Source organism: Bos indicus, chromosome 2 (genome assembly GCF_029378745.1).
Source record: "Bos indicus isolate NIAB-ARS_2022 breed Sahiwal x Tharparkar chromosome 2, NIAB-ARS_B.indTharparkar_mat_pri_1.0, whole genome shotgun sequence".
In the NCBI taxonomy this organism is placed as follows: domain Eukaryota; kingdom Metazoa; phylum Chordata; class Mammalia; order Artiodactyla; family Bovidae; genus Bos; species Bos indicus.
This window is the reverse complement of record NC_091761.1, coordinates 71,616,073-71,642,050: the sequence shown is the minus strand read 5'-3', so window position 1 is coordinate 71,642,050 and position 25,978 is coordinate 71,616,073. Positions and strand designations below refer to the sequence as shown.

The 25,978-nt window shown below is 37.2% G+C and overlaps 1 protein-coding gene and 1 pseudogene across 8 annotated transcripts in view; both read right to left on the bottom strand.

Moving 5' to 3' along the window:
- On the bottom strand, nt 1-10,517 carry LOC139176678 (tumor susceptibility gene 101 protein pseudogene; annotated as a pseudogene).
- Nucleotides 1-25,978, bottom strand: part of PTPN4 (protein tyrosine phosphatase non-receptor type 4) — a 187,988-nt gene that overhangs the window by 40,161 nt on the left and 121,849 nt on the right. For all 8 annotated transcript variants that reach the window (XM_070768928.1, XM_070768942.1, XM_070768931.1 and 5 more), the window contains 3 exons: nt 20,112-20,180; nt 12,508-12,633; nt 10,524-10,682 (listed from right to left, as the gene is read on the bottom strand). In XM_070768928.1, the coding sequence (XP_070625029.1) occupies nt 10,524-10,682; nt 12,508-12,633; nt 20,112-20,180 (354 nt within the window). The remainder of the gene's footprint in view (nt 1-10,523; nt 10,683-12,507; nt 12,634-20,111; nt 20,181-25,978) is intronic.

Genomic DNA, 25,978 nt, shown 5'->3' with positions numbered 1-25,978 from the left:
AGGAAAAGAAGGGAAAAAAATTAAGTATTTTGGAAGCTGTCTTACAGAATTGTTATTTTATTTTATTTTACTTTTTTTTTTTTTTTTTCAGAATTGTTATTTTAAAAGCTGGGGTCAAGCAACTCAGATATTTACTATGTCTAGTAGGAGACAAGCTTTGAATACCATATTTATTTGCAAGTGCCACTGTTTAATGAAAACTTTCTTAACTTTGAAGTTTAAAGTAATAAATCTAATTTCTTAATTTATCAAATCTGTAAACAATTCTACAGATTGTTTATATAATAAATAATAAAATAACTTTAAGGATACCCCTATGAAGAGATTTATTGATCTACCATAACAATGTATATACATTTCCAAAAACCCCTTTCTAAGGTCTTCAGTGGAGTTCTATGGGCAGGCAGAGAGATAACTGAGAGCCAAGCTGTGCACAGATACCAAGCTATAACACAGATACTCGGTGCCACCTTAGAAATCAAGGGATTGTCCATTTTATTTGGAAATAAAATGCAATCTATGGAAGTGATGAACACAATGGGCAAGAGTGCTGAGTTCACTGAGGAGACAAAACTAGAGAAGACAGTGTTGGAAAACCTGATTTTAGGTGAGGATGCAAGAACCCAATTAACATTAGAAAGCAGATGCCTTAGGCAGAAGCAGCAGGAGCAGATGAGCTGACTCTGACAGGGGAAACCTCAAGGTTAAAAATACACCTTTTAGGAAGGAGCACAGTGCATGCAGTAAAAGTTGAGTTTTTCACAAAGGCCAGAAGGGAGAACCAGTGGTTCAACTTGGACCCCAGAAAGCCTGTGTCCATAGAAGTCTTGGACTTGAAGGGACCCGGAAGGGGAAAACTGACCATCAGTGGGGTTTTTATTTATCTCAGAGGTCGCAGGAGATCCTTTGGGAAAATAAAAGAATTTTTATCCCACTGCCTAAGGACAGGTGAGAGAGAGTTGACAGCTGCTGTGTCAACCTCATGGCTGCTGCTGTGGTAATTAGGACAGGCTACAGACAGATGCTGCACATCTACAAGGCCTGCAAGAAGCAGAACTGTACCCTTCACTCCTCCCTGGCTGACATCAGGACTGGCTATATGATGTGCTCTGGGCAATGAAATATGAGTAGCCACTTCTGAAGGGAGTATTTGTGTTTGTGTTTCTCTCTTCCCTCAGGCAGGAAACCAGCCATGTCCCAACAGGGGCTGCTATCAGTCTGAGCCTTAAATGATCATGACATAGAGCACAGCCACAGGTGATCCATGAGTATACGGAATGTAAGGGAGGAAGAACCCTTGTTGTACGTTACTGTGAGTGGGGAGACTCTGCTACCATGGAATAATTTGGCCCAAGATAACTGACACACAGGTTATTGCCAGAGTGGCTCTTGGAGACATGCTGCTCTTGGTAGAGAAGCTGTGAACTTATTGAGACTTGCTGCTAGACACGTGGTAGATATGGCAGTGATACTAAAACCTGCTTAGTGCAGAGGTAGTCAGCCAGGATTAACAGTGAATGATCTAACTTCTCCTAAGAGAAAATACAGCTCTTCTAATCTAGTATAAATTATACTTGCTAAATACGCAGATTAACAATAACAACCACTCAGCGGTCTACATCGAAGTCTTCAGGGCTCAAAATGCTCTAAATTCTGGTAAGTCTATAAAGACTGCATCAGAGAGCATATCTCCCCATTTCAGCAAAAGCTTCTCTGAGGTCTATCTTGATGGCTAGAGACTCCAGGTCCCAGACATACTAGTTTTTATTCTGCTAATTTCAATTGCCAAGAACTCAAGCCTCTGAGATCTAATACATTCAAGGGCTGGTGGTCCAAGAAAATGTCCTCACAGATTACAATAGAGATGTATGTTTCCACTATGGCCTGCTGTAGGGGATTAGGACAGGTAACTGTAGGCAACCCTTGGCAGAGCCTCAGATATGAAATTTCTAAAAAGCAGTTATCAAAATACTCTAAGACTTCACGAAAACCAGAAGTCACTGGACCTCACATGGATTAATCAATAGGTCTCATCTCTTCTTTAGGACTAAGTATTACCATGTGGGGAAGGTGAAGAGAAGCTTTTTTTTTAGTTTTGCATATGGCTATCACACCTGGGAAGCATTTCATATTAAAACTAAAGATCTTGGCAAGACTATAAGGTTAAGATCAGGTGGGAATGGAGTCAGAGCAACTTTCTTTATCCTTGGTTCAGCTAACTGTCTAAACATAGTGCCAAGACAAACAACAGGGACAAACATACACCTGATAGGCAGCACGGTGTCTAAGTGAGCCATGCCTGGTGGGCAGGGGCATCACGGCAGCAGCACTCAGTTACAAGAGGGGACACTCTGCTGACTGCTGAATCTGCATTTCCGGGGTTAGAGACTAGGGGTATACAGTCCAAAAAAACTATAGACGTGATTTTTATTATATGCTTTTGATTAGTACCTACAGAAGGAAATGGCAACCCACTCCAGTCTTCTTGCCTGGAGAATTCCATGAACAGAGGAGCCTGGCAGGCTATAGTCCATTGGGTCGCAAAGAGTCAGACACAACTAAACAACTAACATTCATTTTGATTAGAAATTATTGTCCAAGAACAGTGGCTGCAAATTCATGGCTTGTGGGCCAACTTTAGCTAACAGACATTTGGCCTGTTCACTGTAAAACTGTGAGTTGACTACATTTAAAAAATTACAAATCTGGATTTCCAGAATGAAAAACTTGGAAGCTCTGGAAAAAATGGACCAGCACTACAAGTTGTTAACAACTGAACAAAGCCAAGTGATAGCTGCTGCCTTTAGGTGACCATGGGCATTCCAGTCCACATGAATCCCACCCACACTTTGGTGGGTGTCTGAATATACCTTCTCCTTTACTTATTCAGAGTCTGCAAGAAGACACAGGAAGGAAGAGACTTTAAGTGTACTGACCTGAGTTGGGATTTGAGTCAAACTCTATAAAGAAAAGGTAAGGAGAATACAGTGCAGGCTGGAAGGACTAGGCAAGATCTCAGAGAGGAAAGACAATACAATTTTGGATTTCAGGATAGGACTATCTGTCGTCTTTCATTGTTTTATGTAACTTTTTTGTTAAAGTAACTTCACAGAGAGTGAGATAGGCTCTCCACAAGTCTGATTATTGCAGAGGGTTATTATAGTTTGTCTGGGGAACTTTCACAAACTAATTATGTGCTCTCCCAGTAATCCTGGTAGCAATTACCCTTTCTATTTTTTCAACTTCAATAACCAAACATTCACTCTCTCTTCTTTCTACCTACCTATCTTTCTACAGTGTATAAAAGTAATTAAGAATATAAACACAGACTCCTAAAATTCTTATTCTGGGCAAAAGCTATCAATTACATTTTAAAAACATACCCATATTAACTCATCTTATTTTAAGAAATAACTTCCGTGTTCATATTTAATGCAGAAGTATTACATGCAGTCAATCTACTACTTAAACAATTATCTAGGAAGATGACTTTTTTTTTAAAGCAACAAATTTTATTTAGCATAGTCAGTCCCAACATTCAGCTCAAAAAAAGTTTACAGAGGATAGAAAATGCATTAATAAACGCCAGTCTTTACCAAAAGAAAACAGAAAACATATTATTGATTCAAAATATTTTACACTTGAATGATAAACGGCAATAACTTATTTGGGACACCTACTAATATAAGAGAAAGTAAGAGAAGAAAAGAATACTTTAGAAAAGTTCAATCTCCATCTGGTATCAGAGAAGTCAGTAGAGGTCACTGAGACCGGCAGTCTTTCTTGCTTTCTGCGTTAGTGCCCTCAGCTGGAACTGTTTATGGGACAGAAGACGTACATGCTTTAGGAAGATGTCTAGGTCTGTTACTCCCTGCCTCAAAGCTTCTCCCAGGTAAAAAATAGTGTCTTCAATAGCATTTTCCTCTGCATACAGATTTAGGATCTGTTTGTATAGTGGGGCTGTGGGAATGATAACTTCATCAATATCATTGTTTTCAGATTGATTTTCCATTTTCTCCAGAGCAGAACTGAGTTCTTTCTCAAAAGTTCTATGTTTTTATCAACCTCAGCTACTTCTTGGGTAACCATCTCTTTGAGTTTCTGGTGACCTTTTTTCAGGTCTTCCTCTGTTCGTTTCAAGGCATTGAGTTCTGCCTGGGCACAATCCGTTTCCTCCTTCATCCGCCATCTCAGTCTGTCACTGACTGCTGAGATGAGAGAGGCTTGGATAGTGTCCTTGCTGATTGTGCCATCTCTACTGGGACCAAGAGTGGTCACAGGAGGCTGGGAAGGGTACTAGGAACTTGTTGTGGCAGGATACTGACCACCAGGTCGGTAAGGACAGCCTGGGTAACCACTCGGATTGGGAGGGTACCCGGATGGTATGCAGAAATCCCACTTGTCATACCTGGCATGTAGGAAGAATCTTGTGGCCCTATTGCCTGGTATGGTGGATAGGATGCTGAAACAGTAGGACGAGAGAAGACTGGAGGTTCATCTCCAAACACCACAATCATGACTTGAATAAGCCCCAGTAAGTCTGACTGTGGGTGCTTCCATTCATGTAGATAAGGAAGACGTATCTTACCATTAGCATCCACATGCTTTCCTGTTTTAATAGTCATTGAGCTAGTAGGCTTAACAAAACAGATAGGGGGATTATACGGATATGTGTCCAGCAGCCACAGGCAGATTGGAATATTCTATGTATTACTTCTATAAGGCACAGGAATTGTTCCAGTAAGGTTCATTAGTTCCCTGGAACTACCATCATTAAAAACGTATGAATCCAATACAGGTTTGAGATCTTTGTATAAAGTAATAACGTTAATAGTTTCACATACAGTTAGGTCTCTGTATTTGTACTTGAGCTGGCTCTCCGACCCTGCCATGGTGGCCGCCTCGTGACTCCGGTCTCTGCAGGCAAAGGGTCAGCCACTCCGGGGCCGCCCCAGGCCGCCCCACAAAACCGCACATGGACGAGCCAGCCGCCCCACTCCCACCCTCCCTCTAGCAACAGGAAGTCAGCCTCCACCGGAAGATGACTTTCATAGGTAAACCATGTATTGTAATTTAAAATTATAATACATTTGAAATAATATCATGAAATAGGCCAGTTCTTTAAAAAGCTTCTATTTCTAGGCCAAAGCAAAAACAAACAAAAACTGCCAAGGAAAACAGAATGAAGAGACATCACATACTCTGGAAGGACAATCAGGCAGTGTAGTGGAACGAAGCCCTACAAGGAATAACAGCTAGCATCTGAAAGAAGGGATCTATAACTTACAGGAAGACCAGCATCTACTATCAGGTAGTTTAGACAGGACTTGGGAAATAGGAACAAAGTAAGAAGAGGGATCAGGGCTGTGGCTGGGGTCTTACAAGGAGAAGTAATCAGCTGGCTTTAAGTATGGGAGCTGGGGAAAAAATTGGTCATACAGACAGTATAGAAAATATAATCTCAAAGAGATGATTATAATTACTCATAAAAAATAAAAATAAACAGGATAAACCCTGAAAACTGTAAATTAAAAAAAAATGCTGCCAAAAGTTTAACCGTACCAATACATCTTTCATACATATTTAAGTATAAAGTTTATTCTAAGTTAAGAGTAGAAAACAAAAACCATACTCTTGGTAGACACTAATACAAACAACAGAAATGATGGCTCCTTTTTCATTAAAACTCTCATTTTTTAAGATACACACCAGGAGCTCTTGTCTCATTCAATTACAATCACTAGTGTCACCTGTCTTCATTAGGCATTTACCCCTGCCACACTTCTGTGAGATACAGACAAAATTCTGGTTCAAAATTCAGGCTTCTTGATATTTTGGCTAATTTATAGTAACATTTAGAGTATTTCAAAGTAAATAACCATTTCAGACTGGTTACTAATTTATGCTCAAGACAATTCAAGTGTTTAGAAACTCCCCAGGATATGATTGGTGGTGGTAGTTTAGTCGCTAAGTCATGCCCGACTCTTGTGACCCCATGAACCGTAGCCTGCTGGGCTCCTCGTCCTTGGGATTCTCCAGGCAAGAATACTGGCGTGGGCTGCCATTTCCTTCTCCATAGGATATGATTAACAGAAGAATACACTTGAAAATGTCATATTATTTTATCAGTAGGCATCTAGTCCGGAACCAAGGTCGCAGACCTGAGATTTCTGGTTTCAACCAAACTCCAAGTCTCCGACCTTCACTTCCAAATGCAAGTCCTGGAGACTTTTGCCGGAGCTGGATGGCAGGTAACCATACTTCAGTGAAACAGCCTACACCTGCACTTAGTCCTGCTCTCACAGGTACAGCATCTCACGTGGTGAATCCTCTGAGGCCCCGCGACTTAAGACTCTTACATCGAACCTTCTTTGGTTCTTTTATTTCCTTGTCCTAGAGCAGTTGAGTATTTGCAGGTTAGACTGGATCAAGACTGGCATGGGAGCTGGGTTACACTGAGCCTGCAGGCAAAGTGATCAGTGCCAGTAGTTCAGAGAAGCAAAGGGAAAGCAAAGCTTTGAGGACTAGTCAAAAGGAATTGAAAAGGTAGGACAAAGACACAGTGACTCATTAGACAAGACTGGAATGGGGCAGTCTAGGAGAGAATAGCTCAGGGAACTAGATTTAACATTTGAGAATTATGAAATCTGCAGTCTCTGGTGATTAGGAACTGAATGATGAAGTTGAGAATCTGGGGAATTCCTCATGGTGTTCAACCGGATATCCATACTTCAGACATGCAGACAGATAAAGGGTTGATAATATACTTAAAAGCTGCTGGTATACACTGCCCCCCCTCAAATTAAATGAAAGATGTATTTGTATTTATTATAGTTAACATATACTAAGTACATTTTCCCCTGCTGAACTACTAATAAGCATCTCATTAAATGTTCACAGAGGTCCTATGAGGTAGATATGATCGTCCTGCTTTTACAAACAAGGAAATTAAGGCTTACAGAGATAAAACAACTCACCCAAGGTCACAAAATTAGAAGTGGTGGAACCAAGTTTTAAACCCAGTCTGAATCCAGAGCTTGTGCTCTTAACACAAAGTTATAGTTGCACCTCAAAGAAAACAACTGCAAAAAGCAGGAGGAAACTTAATTTAAATCAGGGGTTTCTTAACCTGTAGCACGCACACATGGTACACATACTTTAAGGGCTTCCCAGGTGGCGCTAGCAGTAAAGAACCCACATGCCAGAGACCAAGGTTCGATCCCTGGGTTGGGAAGATCCCCCAGAGAAGGCCATGGCAACCCACTCCAGTATTCTTGTCTGGAGAACCCAGGGACACAGAAGCCTGACAGTCTTACAGTCCATGGAGCCCCAAAGAGTTGGACATGACTGAAGCAACTTAGCATGCATGCAAACCTGTAGCAGTGGACCCTTTTCTTTAAATGAAATGCTGCTCAGAAGCCACTTTTTAAGATAGACAAAAACTAAGCAACCCTATCTACTAGTATCTGAGGCTTCAACAGACCTTGTCAGAGCAAATGCTGAACATGACTATTTTCTTTCATTCCATTTTGCTTATAATGGTAGCATCTTAAATTCTACCAGAAACTGTTTATATTTAAAATGAACAGAATACAAGACCAGGGCTCTAACAACATCCATATTTACTTTAATTGATAATATATTCCTAATGCAAAGGTTTTTGATATATCTGAAACCAATAACTTGCCTAAAATGATCCAAAGTGGGGGCTAGATGGGAACAAGGACTTGAAACACATACTGTTCAAATTTTATCCACATAAAAAATTTATGGACAAATTACCACCCGTCTTAACTTTTGGATGTTAAAGAAAAAAGGAGAACCAGGAATGTGATTCTGTAAGTGTTCCAATGCCCAACTTTCAATAATATGCTTATCTTATTCTCTGACATTTTGGAAAATGTTATGTGAAGAGCAAAAAATGAAAATATTATACTTAAGTGCACTTTGCTGTTACAGGCATATTCTAACACAGCAGCAAAAGAGTTGTTAAAATTGTCAATCAAGCCAAGTGAGTAAAAACTTTCCTGACTTTCAATCCAGTCAGTTTTAAATTTCCTCATGAATGCTTCAACAACAGCAGTGATTTGATTTGCTTACTCTGCAGTCAAAACAGTTCTCTATTGCAGCCTTTAGCAATCTGTATCATAATAAAAATAAAATTTATGCATTCACATGCTCTGCTGATTACTTTTTAGAAATAACTGAACTTCCCTGTTACATATCGGTATTGTGGTATGAATTTATTTTTTTAAAAATCTGTTATTTTTAAAGTAATTTAGGGCTAATGATTATCTTAGAAAAATTACAAACTAAAAATAGTCTGATTTTCTGTGGAACATTTAAAGAAAGGAAGGAAATGGTAGGATGTAGTTTCAATCACCCCTGCCTTTAAATGGTAACTTTATTCTAAGCAATAAAACAGCCTCCTATTTGTTTCCACAATAAACACACCTGTGAGTTAATAGCATTTTCTCCTGTGAAGCAGGCAAGCTCACCCAGTGCCCCAAGCCAGGACTCACCTTAACTCCCATGGACTCATTTAAAAACCAGGCAACTGGTGAGCTAGCTCAACATCTATTTCCATGCACTACACTGAGACACTCTGTGCTTAATCCAACATATTGCTGGAACTCTTTTCACATTTGACCAAGGTAAAACTAAAATCTATGGAGTCCAAGTTGAAAAATATTTGCTCTAAATGGAAAAAAAAATATCAACAAAGCCTTGTCCAGGATACAAAGTTCTACAGACTGGCTCAGGTAAGAAAATCTGAGTTTTAGTTCTGTAATTTGGAACAAATGCTGTAAGTGTGGCTTTTTCTCTTCTATAAAGTGGGGTTATATACCTTTTCTATTTTATTGAGTTCTCTTGAGTAGAATAGTGAGATAATTTATGAAAAAAGCTGACTGTAAGCTACTAATGTTAGTTACTATTATTAGTTTACCATTATGCTTGTCTTTTCAGAACTCTCTCATTAAATTGGCCGAATTTCAGACGCAGTTATAGATTCAAAACTGAATACAAACACATAGGCTTCATAAAATACATGTCCAGAGAGAAAGCCCAAAACATCTGAAATTCTTGTGGACTGGGCAGGGGAAGCAAACACTCTGCATGGTTCCAGTCTATGCCAAACCTGCTTTTCCATTTCAGGTCAGGAAAAGACAACAAAGGTATTCTGAAGAGGGTAAGTGATTTGGGGGATTTGTGAATCTATACAATTCACAAAAGGAAATATTCAACTGTATGTGTATGCAGATGTGTATGTGTCTCCACGAAAACAGCCCTTCAAAACCCAGACTGAGACCATGTGGTCAGGTCCCGGGAGTGACACTGATCTGTCTATAATGAGATGGGCTTTGTCATTCCTCTATGTGGTCAGCTTTCATGTGCTGAAAGCATGTCATTCTAAAATTTAATCAGTTGGCATTTCAATCACATCCTTAATTATTGTACACTTCTTAAAATTTCAGAAATAGAAAATACATGCTTATTATTTACAAACAAAAAGGTTACAGTTATAATTTTTAAAGTGATAAAACATTATAAATTTCCACCAATCTTAACTCTCGTCCATCCACAGTGCACACAGGGCACACTCCACGGTGTGCAGTGTGTATCTTTCTATTCCTCCATCCTTTATAAAGTACACACACAGTCAAGATCTTTCATGCAGATGTACATTAGCCAGACTAACCACCCAGTGGTCTTGACAGCTTGGCTGCTTCCCTGCTGGCCATGCACTGAGGACAGCAGTGGCTCCTCTGGACTAGGCAGGCTTTCCTGGAGCACAACACTCCACCTGTTCTCCATCTTTCCATCATTTAGACCCACCCTTCAACCCTGATCACTTTCACAATATTTTAAACTTCTTTTTCCTTCTCAACAATTAATGGATCATCTTATCTATTATCTTACAAAGTATCTTTTTCCTAATTTGTACACGGTATTTTTACTTCCATATGAATTAACTGCATTATATGAACCAATAAATCAGGAAACTGCCTATTAATATGAGGTAAGCATGTTGGCATTAAACTGACATACTGAGTTATGAAGTTTAATTTACGCAGTTTGTAATGAGATAGAAATGAATTTTAGAAATGGTACATGCATGCTTTCTACAACTTATTGTCAGTGTGATCTTTTCCCTTGCTACTTAATTTCCCTCAATACTGCCTATTTATTCTTATGGCTCCCTTCCTGAAAAATATTAAGAAAATTCTACCTTTCATCACCTTACTGCCGGACCACAGTGATACATTAAACCTCAGAAATATGTAATGGTATAAACTAAAGTTCAAGAATATATAGAGTCAAAAATAATAACAACAGTGATTCTGTGAAGTGAGGGGCCACCAAGACCTTCAGGAACATATAAGCACATTTACAATGAATTTTTAAAACATTGTACAAATAAAATCTTGTATCAAATACCATAATTTCCCAGATTATTTCAAATGAAATAATTTGGGGCATTATTATTTATAAGAAGGAAGCTAAATGAAAAAAAGCCTTACGGTGATGATTCCAAAACAATGCTATTAGCTTGTGTGGAAGATGGAGAGTGATGATTCCCGAAGGCCTCGCTCGGGGAAGCGTGGACCATGTGGCCCACCAGATGACCCACCGAAGATGGCCGCAGCCGGGTTCCCTCTTGGGTGAACGCAGAATTTCGACTATGAGAAGAGGAAGAGAAACTGAGTGAAAATGTGCTTTACCTCAGTATTTTCAAGTTTCTTAATTATATGATTGCATTAGAAAGTGGGTATGTGTTTTAAGACTAACCACATTTTACTAAGCTGAGTCTCTGACAAAGACAGTATGGGGTAAACAGAAAGAACACAGAATAGGAAGTCAAAGATCTGAGCTATAGTTAGCAATCTGCCATGGGGATTTTATCTGTTTCAATCATCTGTTATCTCTACCAACCTTAATGTTTCTGGGTTTTAGTCACTATAGATTTGCATCTTAAGCAGCATTTACAAAATAAAAGGAATAAATAATTCAGAAATATTTTTTCATATTTGGTCTGAACTCTTTTTTAATCCTTTAATAAATTCTTTCATTTGTAAATGGGGCTTTCTATAATTTCTAAGAATAGAGATATTGAACACAACATTTCCATCCTCATAAGAGACGCAGTCACTTTAAAATTTAGGGGAAAATTTTTTTTTTCAGATCATACCTAAAATTGTTTTATTACCAGAAAGTTTGACCAGAGTTAGTGACAATTAATTAACTCAATTGTCTGGTTTAAATTTCTTGTGTTTTCTACAATTTTCTGTAATTGTTTAGAGGGATACTGGAAACAAGAAAGGCTGGCTGGAAAAGAGACCAGGTTCGGGATCTTCTTCAAGCAAGTTGATTAGCCTTTGAATTTATATGCAGTCTATTATAAAAAAGATAACTTAGCAAGATACTGAGAAACTTTTGAGTCTATTTTGTTTCTAGTAGTAAGGAAGACAACATGCTATGAACCAAACTGTTTATGACCATACTTTACATCCAATACAGTAGAAATTTACTCTTAAACTGACACTCATCAGCAAAACAGCTTTTAGGATTTAGTGCACATTTATTGGGAGAAGGCAATGGCACCCCACTCCAGTGTTCTTGCCTGGAGAATCCCAGGGACGGGGGAGCCTGGTGGACTGCCGTCTATGGGGTCGCACAGAGTCGGACATGACTGAAGCGACTTAGCAGCAGCAGCAGCAGCACATTTATTGAACATTAATGTGCATAAAGTACGTCCAAAGGAACTTCTTTAAATATATTCCATGCAAAACTTCAAATATTTTTTGGGTTAACAAGAACAGTCAACATTCAACTGACACTCAACAGTCAACTGACACTCGTTTTGTTATCATTATCTTAATCACATACATATAATACAACACATCTGTTAACTCTATAAAATTAAGATAACATCTTTGGCCAGAACAAATGTATTATTATTACACCCTACACCCAAGCATCCAGCTTTTGTGAGAAATGCTAGGATGAAACATATTCACAGTAAATACTGAATATCTGTGCTCCTCAGCAGAGCTATGGCTGCGCCTGTGGGAACTGAGGCTGGAGACCACTGTTTCCTAGAACACAGACAGTCGCAACCCAGGAGCAGGGTAGGAGCTTAAGTAAGAAAATCACAGCACCTAGCATATTCAAGTAATATGTGGTCCCCTAGAAACTGTGTTGGAGACACACAAGGAAAAGGATTATGTCATCAACAACCATACCCCCAGATTTTAAGTCTACTAAGAGATCTTGATTTATTGGTCAGTAATCTGACTATGAAAGTCAGCTTTGTAGTTAAGGGAGCATTTTTATTTCCTGTTCTGCTTACATAGGGAGTTTCAAGATAAGAGAAAATAATGCCCTGGAGCAATGACAATCATACCTGAATGAACAATTTAAATTTTACATATTATGATGTTTAGCCCCTAGAAACATAGAGCCAAAAATTTAGAACCTAGCAAAACGTACCCCTGATGTACTTACTGGTTAGGTGTTCCTGGTGGAGATCGTGAAGGAAGGCTCTGTGTTTCTAACCTGTCATCAGATAGTGAATTTCTGCTGACTACTTCCCAATCCATTAATTTCCGTGCCAACGGTTTACTTGGGGATCTGGAGTAACAATTTAAATAATATGTAAAAATGTTTATTTGTAAACCCCAAACTATGTATCAAACTTTAAAAATCATCTTAATAGACTATAGTTTAGATGAGTAAACATAATGCTTTTACTTGTAAGAAATCAATGCATTTGGAAACTATTTACCAAACAATTTCTTAAGATAGTAAATCTGTTTACATGAAGAGAGAAGGCTAAGAAAAAGAAGGAAAGAGAAGAAGGAAGAGGAGAAAAAAGAAACAAAGCAAGGACAGTAAAGAAAAAAACAATGGAACAGCTGGTTAGCAAGTTTTCCCAGATACTATCAGTATTATAGGCATTATCTGTCTCTTTTCCACAGTTTCTGTGACTCTTATCTTGGGATGTTTTAATTCCTAACATATCATTTCCTGGGTGTCCTTAAACTGAAACCCTGATCCTCTGACTCAATGAGGACAGGACAAAAACGCTGTGTATATTTTATTTAAAATTTCCCCTTTTAAATACAGTAGGCTAGTGGATTTTTTTTCTTCTTTAGGAAACATTTAGAAAGTTAACTATTTTGTCTCACGGTGGGGCACAGCATATGTTTCTTAACTTTATATGGTCAGTTACTATAGTGATAAAGAGACTAAGTGATCTTTGCAGAGAACAAAAAACCTTAGAATTTTAGGTAAATTAACAATTGAAGTCATTTGTTATACATATTTAAAAAGTGGCCAAAGTTTATGAAACATACATGATATCTATTTAAATGCCTAGCTTTTTGACATGCAGAGTCATATGAAGATTAATGTAATGAATTAAGTAAATTACATAAAAATACATACTATATCATCTTCTAAACTCAGATAGTTTTATATTTCAGTAATAAATTCACTGATGCACCCATACCAGATTTAAAAAGCATGGTAATACTGACCAAGAGTACCCAAGAAATTTTACATACATAGTAGAAAACATTAAAATAATGAGTGGGGACCATCAATCCTAGCTTTGACCTTCCCTTAGACAAACCACTTAGGCTTCTACATCTAAATACCTAAATTTACTTGTAAAATATACGCTCCCAAGGTCCTTCCCTACCTTCTGAAATGACCTATGAGTATGTAAATTTTCAGTGCAATGTTTTAGTTTATTAATTTTACTAATTCACAAATAACTTTACTTCTGAATTCAAACCACACAAATGCTCTATCATTTCATGTACTCATAGCCAAAATATTTTTACATTGGCCAATGACATTGCTTTTTTCTCTTTTTATTGAAATATAGTTGACTGACATCTCCTTAAGAACACTAAAAGTTTTCTAAAAGAGAAGTAATGTTATCAATAAAAAAAAAAAATCATTGACTCAGATTTCACTTTTCATAAGTGAATTTGAAGTAATCTAAACATAAACACTTCCCATTATCATGAGTTTAAATTACAGGTTTTTCTGATTTGAAAATAACTCGGTATACTATTTAGCCTGCCTCATCACTCACAAAAAAGTAAATAATCTCATGTATTAGATTTTTTTAAACTGAAATATAGATTATTATAACACATAGTATTTATAGCTTTTCTATTAATGCTAATTCTTAATGTAATAAATAGATTACTCACATATTAAGAGTATTAAATGTAAACTGTTAAAGTGAGTCCACTAACCACAATCAGAGATCACCTATTTTCATTTTCTAAAAGAGGGAAAGAGTTACTTGAAGGAGGAAAAAAAAATCTAGTTATACTCACCTAATGTAAAGCATCAGAACACTTTACTGTTGTTAATAAACTAAACATGGATGGAAATGCTTTGCATTTAAAACTAAATTTCAAGGTATCTTATTTTATTAACAGTTTCAACCTCAGGGACCCACCCACTCAAGTTTGCTGTCTATGTTTCCTGTTCAGTGTGGAAATTTCAGAGAAAAAAATACCACACTTCATCAGTGTTTGCAATGTGGTAAATTTATTTTCTGACCATGGCACCTTATTTTTCTGTTGCATGGGAACATTTTTTTGTTTTTTTCTTAGATATTATATGACAATTGAAAAAGTCTGGAAGCAATTCAAAGAACTGATGTATCAGAAAAATAAAATAAATTAATATTTATTATTGCTGAAAAAGCAATCTTACATAAAAAAGTGTAAGGAGAAACCTTTTCTATCTATTTATACTGCCAACTGAAATCCCAAGGAGTAGGCAAGGACTCTAGAATTCTCTAATACGCTAACAGAATAATTAAATAATTGCTAAAAACCTCCAGGGTATTGTGATAGATGTGCATCAGATTACCACAATCCCAGAAAAGCTTAGTCTTTCAGAGCTAGTAAGATCATTAAAACAGTACTAATAAAAACCCCATCCTAGTGAGGACTTATTATTTCAAAGAGGATTCATATAATTCCAGCACAACAAAAGAAACATGACACTTCTTTGGAGCCCATCATATTGGAATTTTAGTTCTATTAGTCACTGAATAATACGTATTTGTTTTATAAGATAACCAATTAAAATAATTTCACACTTAATAATTTCACACTTTAATTATGTATATATAAAACAAAGAACTATCTGACCAGTGATCTTATTACTAAGTGAAGTAAGTCAGACAGAGAAAGGCAAGTATCATACAATACCCCTTATCACGTGGAATCTTCAAATGAACTCATTTACAAAACAGAAACAGACTCACAGACTTAGGAGAACAAACATGGTTATCAATGGGGAAAGCTGAGGGGCAGGGTTAGATTGGGAGTTTGGGACTGACATGTACACACTGCTATATTTAAAATAGATAACCAAAAAACCTCAGATAAGCAGATGACACCACCCTTATGGCAAAAAGTGAAGAGGAACTAAAAAGCCTCTTGATGAAGGTAGAAGAGTAGAGTGAAAAAGTTGGCTTAAAGCTCAACATTCAGAAAACTAAGATCGTGGCATCTGGTCCCATCACTTTATGGGAAATAGATGGGGAAACAGTGGAAACAGTGTCAGACTTTATTTTGGGGGGCTCCAAAATCACTGCAGATGGTGACTGCAGCCATGAAATTAAAAGACGCTTACTCCTTGGAAGGAAAGTTATGACCAACCTAGATAGTATATTCAAAAGCAGAGATATTACTTTGCCAACAAAGGTCCATCTAGTCAAGACTATGGTTTTTCCAGTGGTCATGTATGGCTGTGAGAGTTGGACTGTGAAGGATGTGTGCCGAAGAATTGATGCTTTTGAACTGTGGTGTTGGAGAAGACTCTTGAGAGTCCCTTGGACTGCAAGGAGATCCAACCAGTCCATCCTAAAGGAGATCAGTCCTGGGTGTTCATTGGAAGGACTAATGCTAAAGCTGAAACTCCAATACTTTGGCCACCTCATTGGAAAAGACTCTGATGCTGGGAGGGGTTGGAGGCAGGAGGAGAAGGGGATGACAGAGGATGAGATGGCTGGATGGCATCACCAACTCGATGGACATGAGTTTGAGTGAACTCTGGGAGTTGGTGATGGATAGGGAGGCCTGGTGTGCTGCGATTCATGGGGTCGCAAAGAGTTGGACACGACTGAGCAACTGAACTGGACTGAACTGAACTGAACTGAACTGAAAGGCTTACTGTATAGCACAAGGAGTTCTGTTCAACATTCTGTAATAACTGAAATGGAAAAAGAATTAATACTTGTATGTATGTAACTGAATCACTTTGCTGTCCACCTGAAACTAACACAACATTGTTAATCAACTATGCTGCTGCTGCTGCTAAGTCGCTTCAGTCGTGTCCGACTCTGTGCGACCCCATGGACGGCAGCCCACCAGGCTCCCCCGTCCCTGGGATTCTCCAGGCAAGAACACTGGAGTGGGTTGCCATTTCCTTCTCCAGTGCATGAAAGTGAAAAGTGAAAGTGAAGTCGCTCAGTCATGCCCAACTCTTAGGGACCCCATGGACTGCAGCCCACCAGGCTCCTCCATCCATGGGATTTTCCAGGCAAGAGTACTGGAGTGGGGTGCCATTGCCTTCTCCGTAATCAACTATACTCCAATATAAAATAAAATTTTTTTAAAAATTTAAATAAAATTGAAAAAATAAAACATATTGGGAACCACTCTGGGAAAAAAAGAACTAAGATGCAGATGTAACTATCTGCATATTTCTCAAAATCTGATATGCTCAAAATATTAAAGCATTAACACATACAAATAAAGGAAGTCACTTGCATGTGATATTAACATATAATACATCTATGATTTGGTATTCATATTAGAATATCATATTACAATAGAACCAGTTATGAAATCATGTTCAGTGTTTTTATAAATATCAAGCAGCAAAATAGTTAAGCTTCTTGTTAGGAAAAGAATAAAAAAATATAAGTATTTTGTTATGGTGCAGTTTTAACAAAGAAGAATCAGGAAAGTATTTATTTTGATTTTAACAAGTCTGAAAGGAGTGTTGCAAAAAAGTTATAGTACTAAGAACTAGAATAAACACATACATTCTAAGTTAAAGCAGAATTGATAGGAAGTAAATTATTTCTTTCTCAAGAGCAATTTCAAGGAAAATTATTTCAAATTAACATTCTGCTGTTCATTTTACCTTTATACAGGTCCTTAGAATTTTCTAACTGGAAACAAGGGTATCTATGACTGTAGAAAGGAGGAATTTGAATAATTTCAGTAGGCATATCTATTAGGGTAGATAACTTAAGTGTTCTTACTTTCTTTTTTTCTCCTTTCTGAATAACCAAAACACTAACATGACACTAAGATTTATATTTAATAGAGAAATAGACAATATTTCCACCAATAAATCTAAAAATAAAAGCAAAAAAAAAATTTCAAAACTTCTTTGAACAAATGCCAAAATGAATTATATCATTCCAATTCAAGTTAAACTTATCACAGCAAAATGCCTATAGCCCTGACCAGCTAAATCTTTCCTATCAAGGCATTTTTCACCAACAATTTTCCAGTTGGGTAGATTATTCATACACAAATCAGGATGAAGGTAAATCAGGAAAGAAGAAAAAAAAAATTAAGTAAATTTTATTATTCGAACACACAAAAATCATGTTTTAATGATTTTATTTTGTTTCAAATGTCCTTACTCAAAGGCACTTGTAATATTATTTATTTTTACAAGCATTCCAGGAATACTGCTGGCACAGCCTCAGATTAAGTAATGACTCCTGACTCTGGAGGCAGATAAGTGGCAGAACAAAGGGAAGAATCTTAGAGTTAAAGCTACAGATTAGGCTAAAAGGACTTAGCTGTTTAAGATTTACTGACATAAATGACTGCAGATTTTTCAACATTGAAGAAAATTCCTATGATACGCTGCAGAAAAACAAGCAAGAAAAAGCATGAAACAATTTTTGAAACAAATATAGACATACATAGAAACATCTCGGTGAGCGTATATATGGTAAAATTTTGAACAGTAAACACTGTTTTGGGGTCAAATTTTTTCTTTACATTATTTGACATTGTTGGAACTTTGAAAAAAACTGAACTATCATTTATATGAGTAGAAAAAAATAAAGCAATTTATACTTTTAGAGGAAAGAAAAAAGAAACAAAAAACTTTTTACTCTAGAAACACAAAGCAGGGAGGTCTTTCGGATAAAGACTAAGAAGAAAATTAAAGTCAAAAACAAAATTGCCTAATTCTCATTTATTAAAACTCTCAGGCCTCCACTGGCAGCAGACTCTCAGCACAGGAACTCTTTAAAGAGCTGTGGCTACTACGGTGAATAAGACTGAGGAACTGCCATCCTCCTAGAGTTGACATCCTACTGCAGGAGACAGACAATAAATAGGATCATCGTTCACATCTGTGGCAGGGAAGGAATCAAACATTCACCTGTCTGATGCAGAACAGCAAAAACTACTGCAAAGAGGTTAAAAGTATGGTTAGAACCTAGGATACCTGGTTAGAATCTTGTCTGCATCCCTCACTATCTATATAACAATCTCAGGTATGTTGTTCAAACTTACTCAGTTTTCTCATTTGGATTAGATTTATTACAGTAATTCACTGAGTTTGAAAACTGTGAGTTAACATATAAAACCTGACTGGTACAGATAAGTACAAAATAAGTATTAGCCATTATGCGATTACCTGATCACCCTCTTTCCATTCACACCCCATACAGTGATCCTACCCCAGCAGCCAGGATAATCTTCCACCCTCCCCTATATTTTTATTTTGACTATTTCAAACATAAACAAAGTAGAAAGAAAAGTTTGATAAACTCCATGTACTCAGGACCCAGGTTTAGCAATCATCATCATGAGAATCTTGTTTTGCCTTTCCCACCAATTATTCTGAAGCAAATCCTAGAAACCATATATGATATTTGGAAATATTTCAGTTTATCACTCCAAAGCATGAGAATGCTACCATATTTTTTAAAAATATAAGTCAGTTTACATCCCTCCCACGCTCTCAGTCCCCGTGGCTCCTACTTAAGACTCCTAAGTCCTTACCATTCCCAGCACAGGGCCACAGAGACTCCAGCTGCCGCCTGCCACTTTGACCATTTCCTTGACTACGGCCTTGCACACTCTGGCCCATTATGGGCTCCAGCTTCACGGCCTTCCCTGCCACAGTCCTTTACCTACTGTAGGTCTCTGTGCACCAATTAGAGTTTAAACTTCATTAGACTCAAGATGTCTATCTTGTTCTTCACTGTATTTCCAGGGCCTGAAATAATGTTCAGCACAGTAGGTCTTCAATTTAATATTTGCTGCCACCAATCTGGTCATTCTCCCTCATCAGCTCTAATTATGTAATCATCTACTGGATAATACTGTTAGATTACTGCTCAGACATCTCAAACTAGACCTGTGCAGTTTAACTTTTCTATCACTATCCGTTTTCTCCTGTAACTCCTGTCCAATTTGCATCACTCCAATCTGGTAGTCTTTTCCAGATACTCCTGTCTCTCACATACCTCTACCAACTGGTCAAGGATTTGTGCTAGCTCTACCCACAAAGTAAATTCCTCAAATTTGTTCCCAATTAATCATTTCATTGCCAGTGTTTTAGTTCAGGCCTTGGCTATTTTCATTTGGATTACTGCCTAATTGGTCTCTGGGTATCCAGTCTTTACTTCCAAATCATTTTCTGTCCTTACTCATAAAACTATTCTCTAAACCACAAATCTGATCATGTCATCTCACTTTTAAAAACCAAATTGGTTATTTATAGATCTTAAAAAATGAAGATAACAAAACAGTACCCAAATAAAAAGCAACTTCTTAACAATATGATTTAAAGAAAGATGTAAATGGGCTGGATAATACATAAAATGAGTTATTATGTTTTTCAAAAGTGTTAACAAAAGGAAAAAAAACTTCCAACAAAATGTAGCATTTTTTTCCTCAACATAATTTATTGTTTAACTAAAGACAGGATCATGTGGTAACTCTGTGATCATATGTGGGAAAAGAGTTTTCAGTAATTTTAATCTTGCTTTGAAAACAACTCAAGACACTGAATTAGATGTCACTTACCTTGCAAATACTCTGTCTTTATTTGCCTTTTCTTTGCCATACTGAACTGACTGAACTTCAGTTCGCCCACTGAAATATATAAAAATAATATATGTACATATATATATATATATGTACATATATATAAATATGTACAATAAGAAAACCTTAAAGAGAACCACAAGATAAAATGACAATACACAACATGATGAGATTACAATTACATGAGACGATATTTCTAGTGGAGAAAACAGAGCAGAGGGTAAAAAGAATGGACTATACTCCACTTCAATCTGGATGGATGAAACTTAATTACAGTTCTTCCATTAATGAACAAGGACTTGTTCCAAAGACACTGTTTTCAGATACTCTTTCATTTGGAAGTTAGTGTGAAAGAAGTAATTTTGTGTGAGAGGAAACCCTCTCTGCTATGCCCTGGAAAAGCACTCCCTCTAGACTCAGAAATAGGCTGCTCTGTCCCAGCTCATATAAGCCCTGCCCTCACTCCCCAGTTCTGTGGTTTGGCTAGTGTCTTTACTACTACTACAACTGAAGTGACTTAGCACAGCACAACAGAGCACAATCAAGGGCCTGATACATGCGGACATCTTCAAAAACTAACTGCTCTTTCCCTGGGAAGCTTTTCTTCCTAATCTACTGATAACGATCATAGATATATCCTCAAATCTCTTCATGTCCAGATATAGGCAACTCCAGAAATTTTTATCAGAGAAGGAACAAAGGACAGAATGTGGTTGGGAGTTGGGTACTGTCTTGGAGCTGATCTGTCTCCAAGCACACCATTTATGTATGAGAATTTAGATTCCTCTGTGGTACTCCAATAGTTCATAGAAAATTTATTAAAAACTCGGTTCTCAGAAAACCCGTTACCTGACATGTAACATACCTAAGTGAATAAACATAAATGTCTAGAATACCAAATAAAAAACCATTTACATATAGAAATTTAATATATACAAAAGCAGCCAAATACAGATTTCCAAAGCTAAGCAAGCAATTTTAAGATCATCTTCTACAGACAAGTATAGATAAATGTGAACAGAATGGCATGTTTGTTGAAGTTTTAATGGAAAAGTCAGAAAAATTATCATGATTTTAAAATTTAGATAAATTGATGTTTCTTGAGAGAATATATTTCCTCTAAGGATAAACTATACTTCCAACTGTGAACAAGGTAACAGATTTAGGTTCACTATTGCTTTGTATTTCCACACTAGAACAAGGACAATAATGCCCTGAATATTTTGGAACAGAGATAATAAGGGTATGTGTATGAGGAAGTTGATAGAGGAAGTACTAAATCCTCCGATATTCCAAATTCCATCCCTCAGTCTTCATAATATTTCAACATTTTAAGTATGACAATAGTTCTAGTATTCCTGTGTACATGCTACGTCCTAAGTCACTTCAGTAGTGTCTGACTTTTTGCAACCCTATGAACTGTAGCCCGCCAGGTTCCTTTGTCCATGGCATTCTCCAGGCAAGAATTCAGGAGTGGGTTGCCCATGCCCTGGTCCAGGGGATCTTCTAACCCGCAGACCAAACCTGCATCTCCTGTGACTCCTGCATTGCAGGTGAATTCTTTACCGCTGAAAACCGGGGAAGCCCCCCTAGTATTCCTAACCACTGCTTGTTATGAGGGAGGGAAAAAAGCATTTATCTAATGTGTATCCATTAGGCGTAGGACTGTGTCCAGACAAACATTTGTCCTGCTGCCATTCCTATAGCATTTACAATACTATTAATCATTTAGGTGATTAAAGACATTTTGGATATGTCTTTTAAAGTTCTTAAGGACTAGAAAAATAAAACCTAACTTTTATAACTATAGACATACATGGTTTACTTATACACTCATTTAACTCCATGTTAACTGAGCTGCCAGAGGCCTCAATCCAGTCCTTCTCTGCTCAGCTCAGCTCTGCGGGAGGCTGGAGGTTCCTCTGCAAGCTGGCTTTCTGTTAGGTTCTGTTTTTTTCTGGTTGGAGACCAGAAAGTGGAGCAAGTCAGAAGCTGAGGACTGTCAAACGCTGGAGTTGCTGGGATAGAACACACAAAGAAACCGAACCCTGTGGATGGTGCCATCCGCAGTCAAAGCGGCACCTCCCTGGCAGGTTCAGAAGCAACCTACAGTGCTCAACAGTGTAGCAGCAGGTCTAGATTTGTGGGCTCTATAGCCTATGAGTGACACAAGCTTCAAATCCTTAGGCATTACTCATTCTTCTTGTTTGCTTCTCCAAAAGCCCCCTTCCCTTTTGGATTTTTCAGTCTTTCTAACATCTGTGTAACCAGCTGCCATAATTGTTTTTATTTGAAAAATCAAAAAGGCTTTCTGTATTCCTGACTGATATGGTACTTTTCTGGTGAAGAGGATTCAAATGGGACACCACTACTCAAAAGGCTTAATTAACAAATTGAATTTCATAATAAAAATATATAAAGATTAAATTAAAATATGAGGGAGAAATTGTTTATATATCATATTATCCATAATATTATTCTATAAGGGTTATTATAATTAGAACACAGTGAAAAACTATACCATAATCTAAGAACAATAACTTCTGACAGTAAGATACTTGTCTTTAGAACAATGAGAAAATACCAGTTGGTGAAAGAATACAGGTTTTTTACGTGATGCAAACAATATATACAAGCACAACAAAAAAGTAAACAGATTTAGCCACAGCCATACCCCTAAGAAATAAACCCCATTATAAGTAGGCAAAAATCATTCTGAAACTCTGTACATACATAGGAAAGGCTATAAATATGGACATAATGCTATTACAATGTCACTATGCTATATACGTCACAATAAAAATATTAAATGGATTTCCTTTGAATTAAAGGAAAGAAAAATGCTACCATTCATTATTTTAAAAAAAAAAGGAAAAGGAGAATAAAAAGGCCAGGGAAAAGCTTAAAAACTTAGCATATTAACATTTAATTGTTAATATGCATTCTCATAGTTCACTAGTCCCTGCTTTCTCTTGCCTTCTTAGTTTTATTATTGCTTGTACTTTGTCAAAGTTTACAACATATATTTTATGGGGGGTTTGCACTGGGTCTTCGTTGCTGCACATGGGCTTTCTCTAGCTGCGGTGAGCAGGGGCTATCTTCACTGTGGAGCACAGGCTGCTCAGTGTGGGGGTGTCTCTCATTGCGAAGCACAGGCTCTAGGCACATGCACTTACAGCATGGGGCCTCAGTAGCTGCGGCTCGTGGGCTCTGGAGCAAGGGTTCAGTAGCTGTGGTGCTTGGACTTTATTTGTTTGCATGTGGAATCTTCCTGGACCAGAAATAGAACCTGTGCCCTCTGCATTGGCAGGTGGATTCTTATCCACTGTACCACCAAGGAAGTTTATAATATTTTAATACTATGCTATAGTTTTAATTATCATAGTTGGTAAGGATTGGTTCCATATTTAAAGATTTTAATCTTTATTCTTAATTAGCTCATCAAGATTATTCTAGAGTCATTTTGATTTCTCTTGGATGACTTAAACTTACCATTAAAAAAATTTTTTTTTTCAAAATGAGGTCAGAGATGTTATATTCCCTGAGGTTTTGTATATGTGATAATGCCTATCTACTGGCCCTTGTTCTGAATGGGAACCTGGTTAAGTGTAATATTTTCTGCTTATTTTTTTCCTTTAAGACTTTGTAGACAAAGGGTGGCCCATAAGCTACATATAAACTTGAAGCAAGGTTTTATTTAGCATTTACAATGTTTAAAAATATTTAATCTAAAGTGATAAACTTCTAACAAGACTAATAAGGGATAATGACAAATTATCAATAACAAGAATGAGAGAAATGACAGTAGTAGATTCTAGAGATATTGAAAATATAATAGAGAAATATTGCAACTTTTATACCAAAATATTAAAGAACTTAGACAAAACAAATTCCTTGAAAAAACATGAACTGTCAAAGCTCACCTAGGAAGAAAGAGAAAACCTGAACTGCTTCATTTGTGTTAAAGAAAAAAATGTGCTGTTCAAAAGCCTCCTGTATATCACACTTCTGCATTAGTAGAACAGAACAGGAAAATTCTATCAAATATTTAAAGGGAAATAATATTACTACAGAGACTCTTTTAGAAGACTGAAAATGAAGCAATACTTCCCAACTCATTCAATGACGCCAAAATTACCCTGACACTAAATCTGACAACAATATTACAAGAAAACTGAAGAGAAATATCCTTCATGGACGTAGATGCAAACATTCTAAACTAAATGCAAGCAAACTGAATAAAATAATATATAAAAAGTATAACAGATCATAACTAAGTGGGGTTTCTTTCAGAAATGTAGGGTTACTTTACCACTTGAAAATTCAATCAATATAATTCAGCACATAAATAAAAAGAAAACCCATATGATCATTGTAATAGGTGCAGAAAAAGCTTTTGACAAAAATTAACATCCAATCCTAATAAAAACTTACCACAAATGAGAAATAGAGGAACTTCCTTAACGTGCCTGATATACAGCATCTGTGAAAGCCCAAAACCAATAGCACACTTAAGAATGAAAGACTGAGTGTCCCCCACTAAGATAAGGAACAAGACATGATATCTGCTTTCACCACTTCTACTCAACACTATACTGGAGCTATCAGTAAAGAAAAAGAAATAAAAAAGATCACCACTACCCTGGCAGTCCAATGGTTAAGAATCCACCTGCCAATGCAGGGGACACCTATTCAATCACTGGTCCAGAAAGATCAAGATGGTGTGCCAAACTACTGAGCCCACATTCTAGAACCCACAAGTCACAACTACTGAGCCCATGTGCCACAACTACTGAACCTTACATGCCCTAGAGCCTGAACTCTGCAACGAGAAGCCCGAACACAGAGAAAGCCTGCATGCAGCAATAAAGACCCAGCACAGCCAAAAATAAAACAAATAATTTGAAAAAAGATCAAACTGGAAAGGAAGAATTAAAACTGTCTTCATCCTCCAGGAAGAAAATCTGCTGGAAAAGAGTTTTTAAAAGCTCCTAGAAGACACAAGGTAAAGCAAAGTTTAAGAAAATCCAAGAGCAACATAAAAAAAAATTGCATTTCTAACTGTGATGAACAATCTGAAATTAAAACATAGTAAGACAACTTCTAATAGCATCAGCAACATGAAATAATTAAGGATACATTTGACAAAGATGTGAAAAAGCTATATACTGAAAACTACAAACAGAGGAATAAGATTTAAATAAAAAGATACCATGTTCCACGACTCAGAAAACTCAATACCATGTCAATTTTCCTGAAACTGATCTATAGTTTCAGCACAACTCCAATTAGATTTCCAGAAGTGTTTTTTGTAGAAACTGATCAGCTAATTCTAAAATTCAGATGGAAATGCAAACAAATTTTAAAAAGAACAAAGGCAGAAGACAAATACTACTGGATTTAAGACTGTTTATTTAACACCCATTTATTCTCTAGTTTTGCCAATATGGAGACACCCTCCTAGAAAAAGGCACTAAAATCCTTCCATTCACTTAAACACCCTGTGCTGAAAACACTGTGTTTCAAGGTTTTAACTATAAGACTCAAGTTCTCAACACTAATTCTTAAGTCTCATCTAGATTTCTCCCCATGGGTCCGGGGGAGATGATCAAAACACAGTGAAGAACATCTTAGGATTGTAGGCTCGGCTGGCCCAGAAGATTTTGCAGCTCCCTGACCACTTGGCTGGAGGATTTCAGGATTAGGACCCCAAATGGGCTGTGGCCACCAGCGGTGGAACACCACTGTCTTGGGTGCACCTGCCTGCCACCAATACGAATGGCACCCCAACTCCTCTTGTCCTCTTCACTACATATGCTGTGACCTGGAGTTTCTGGATTCCAGGC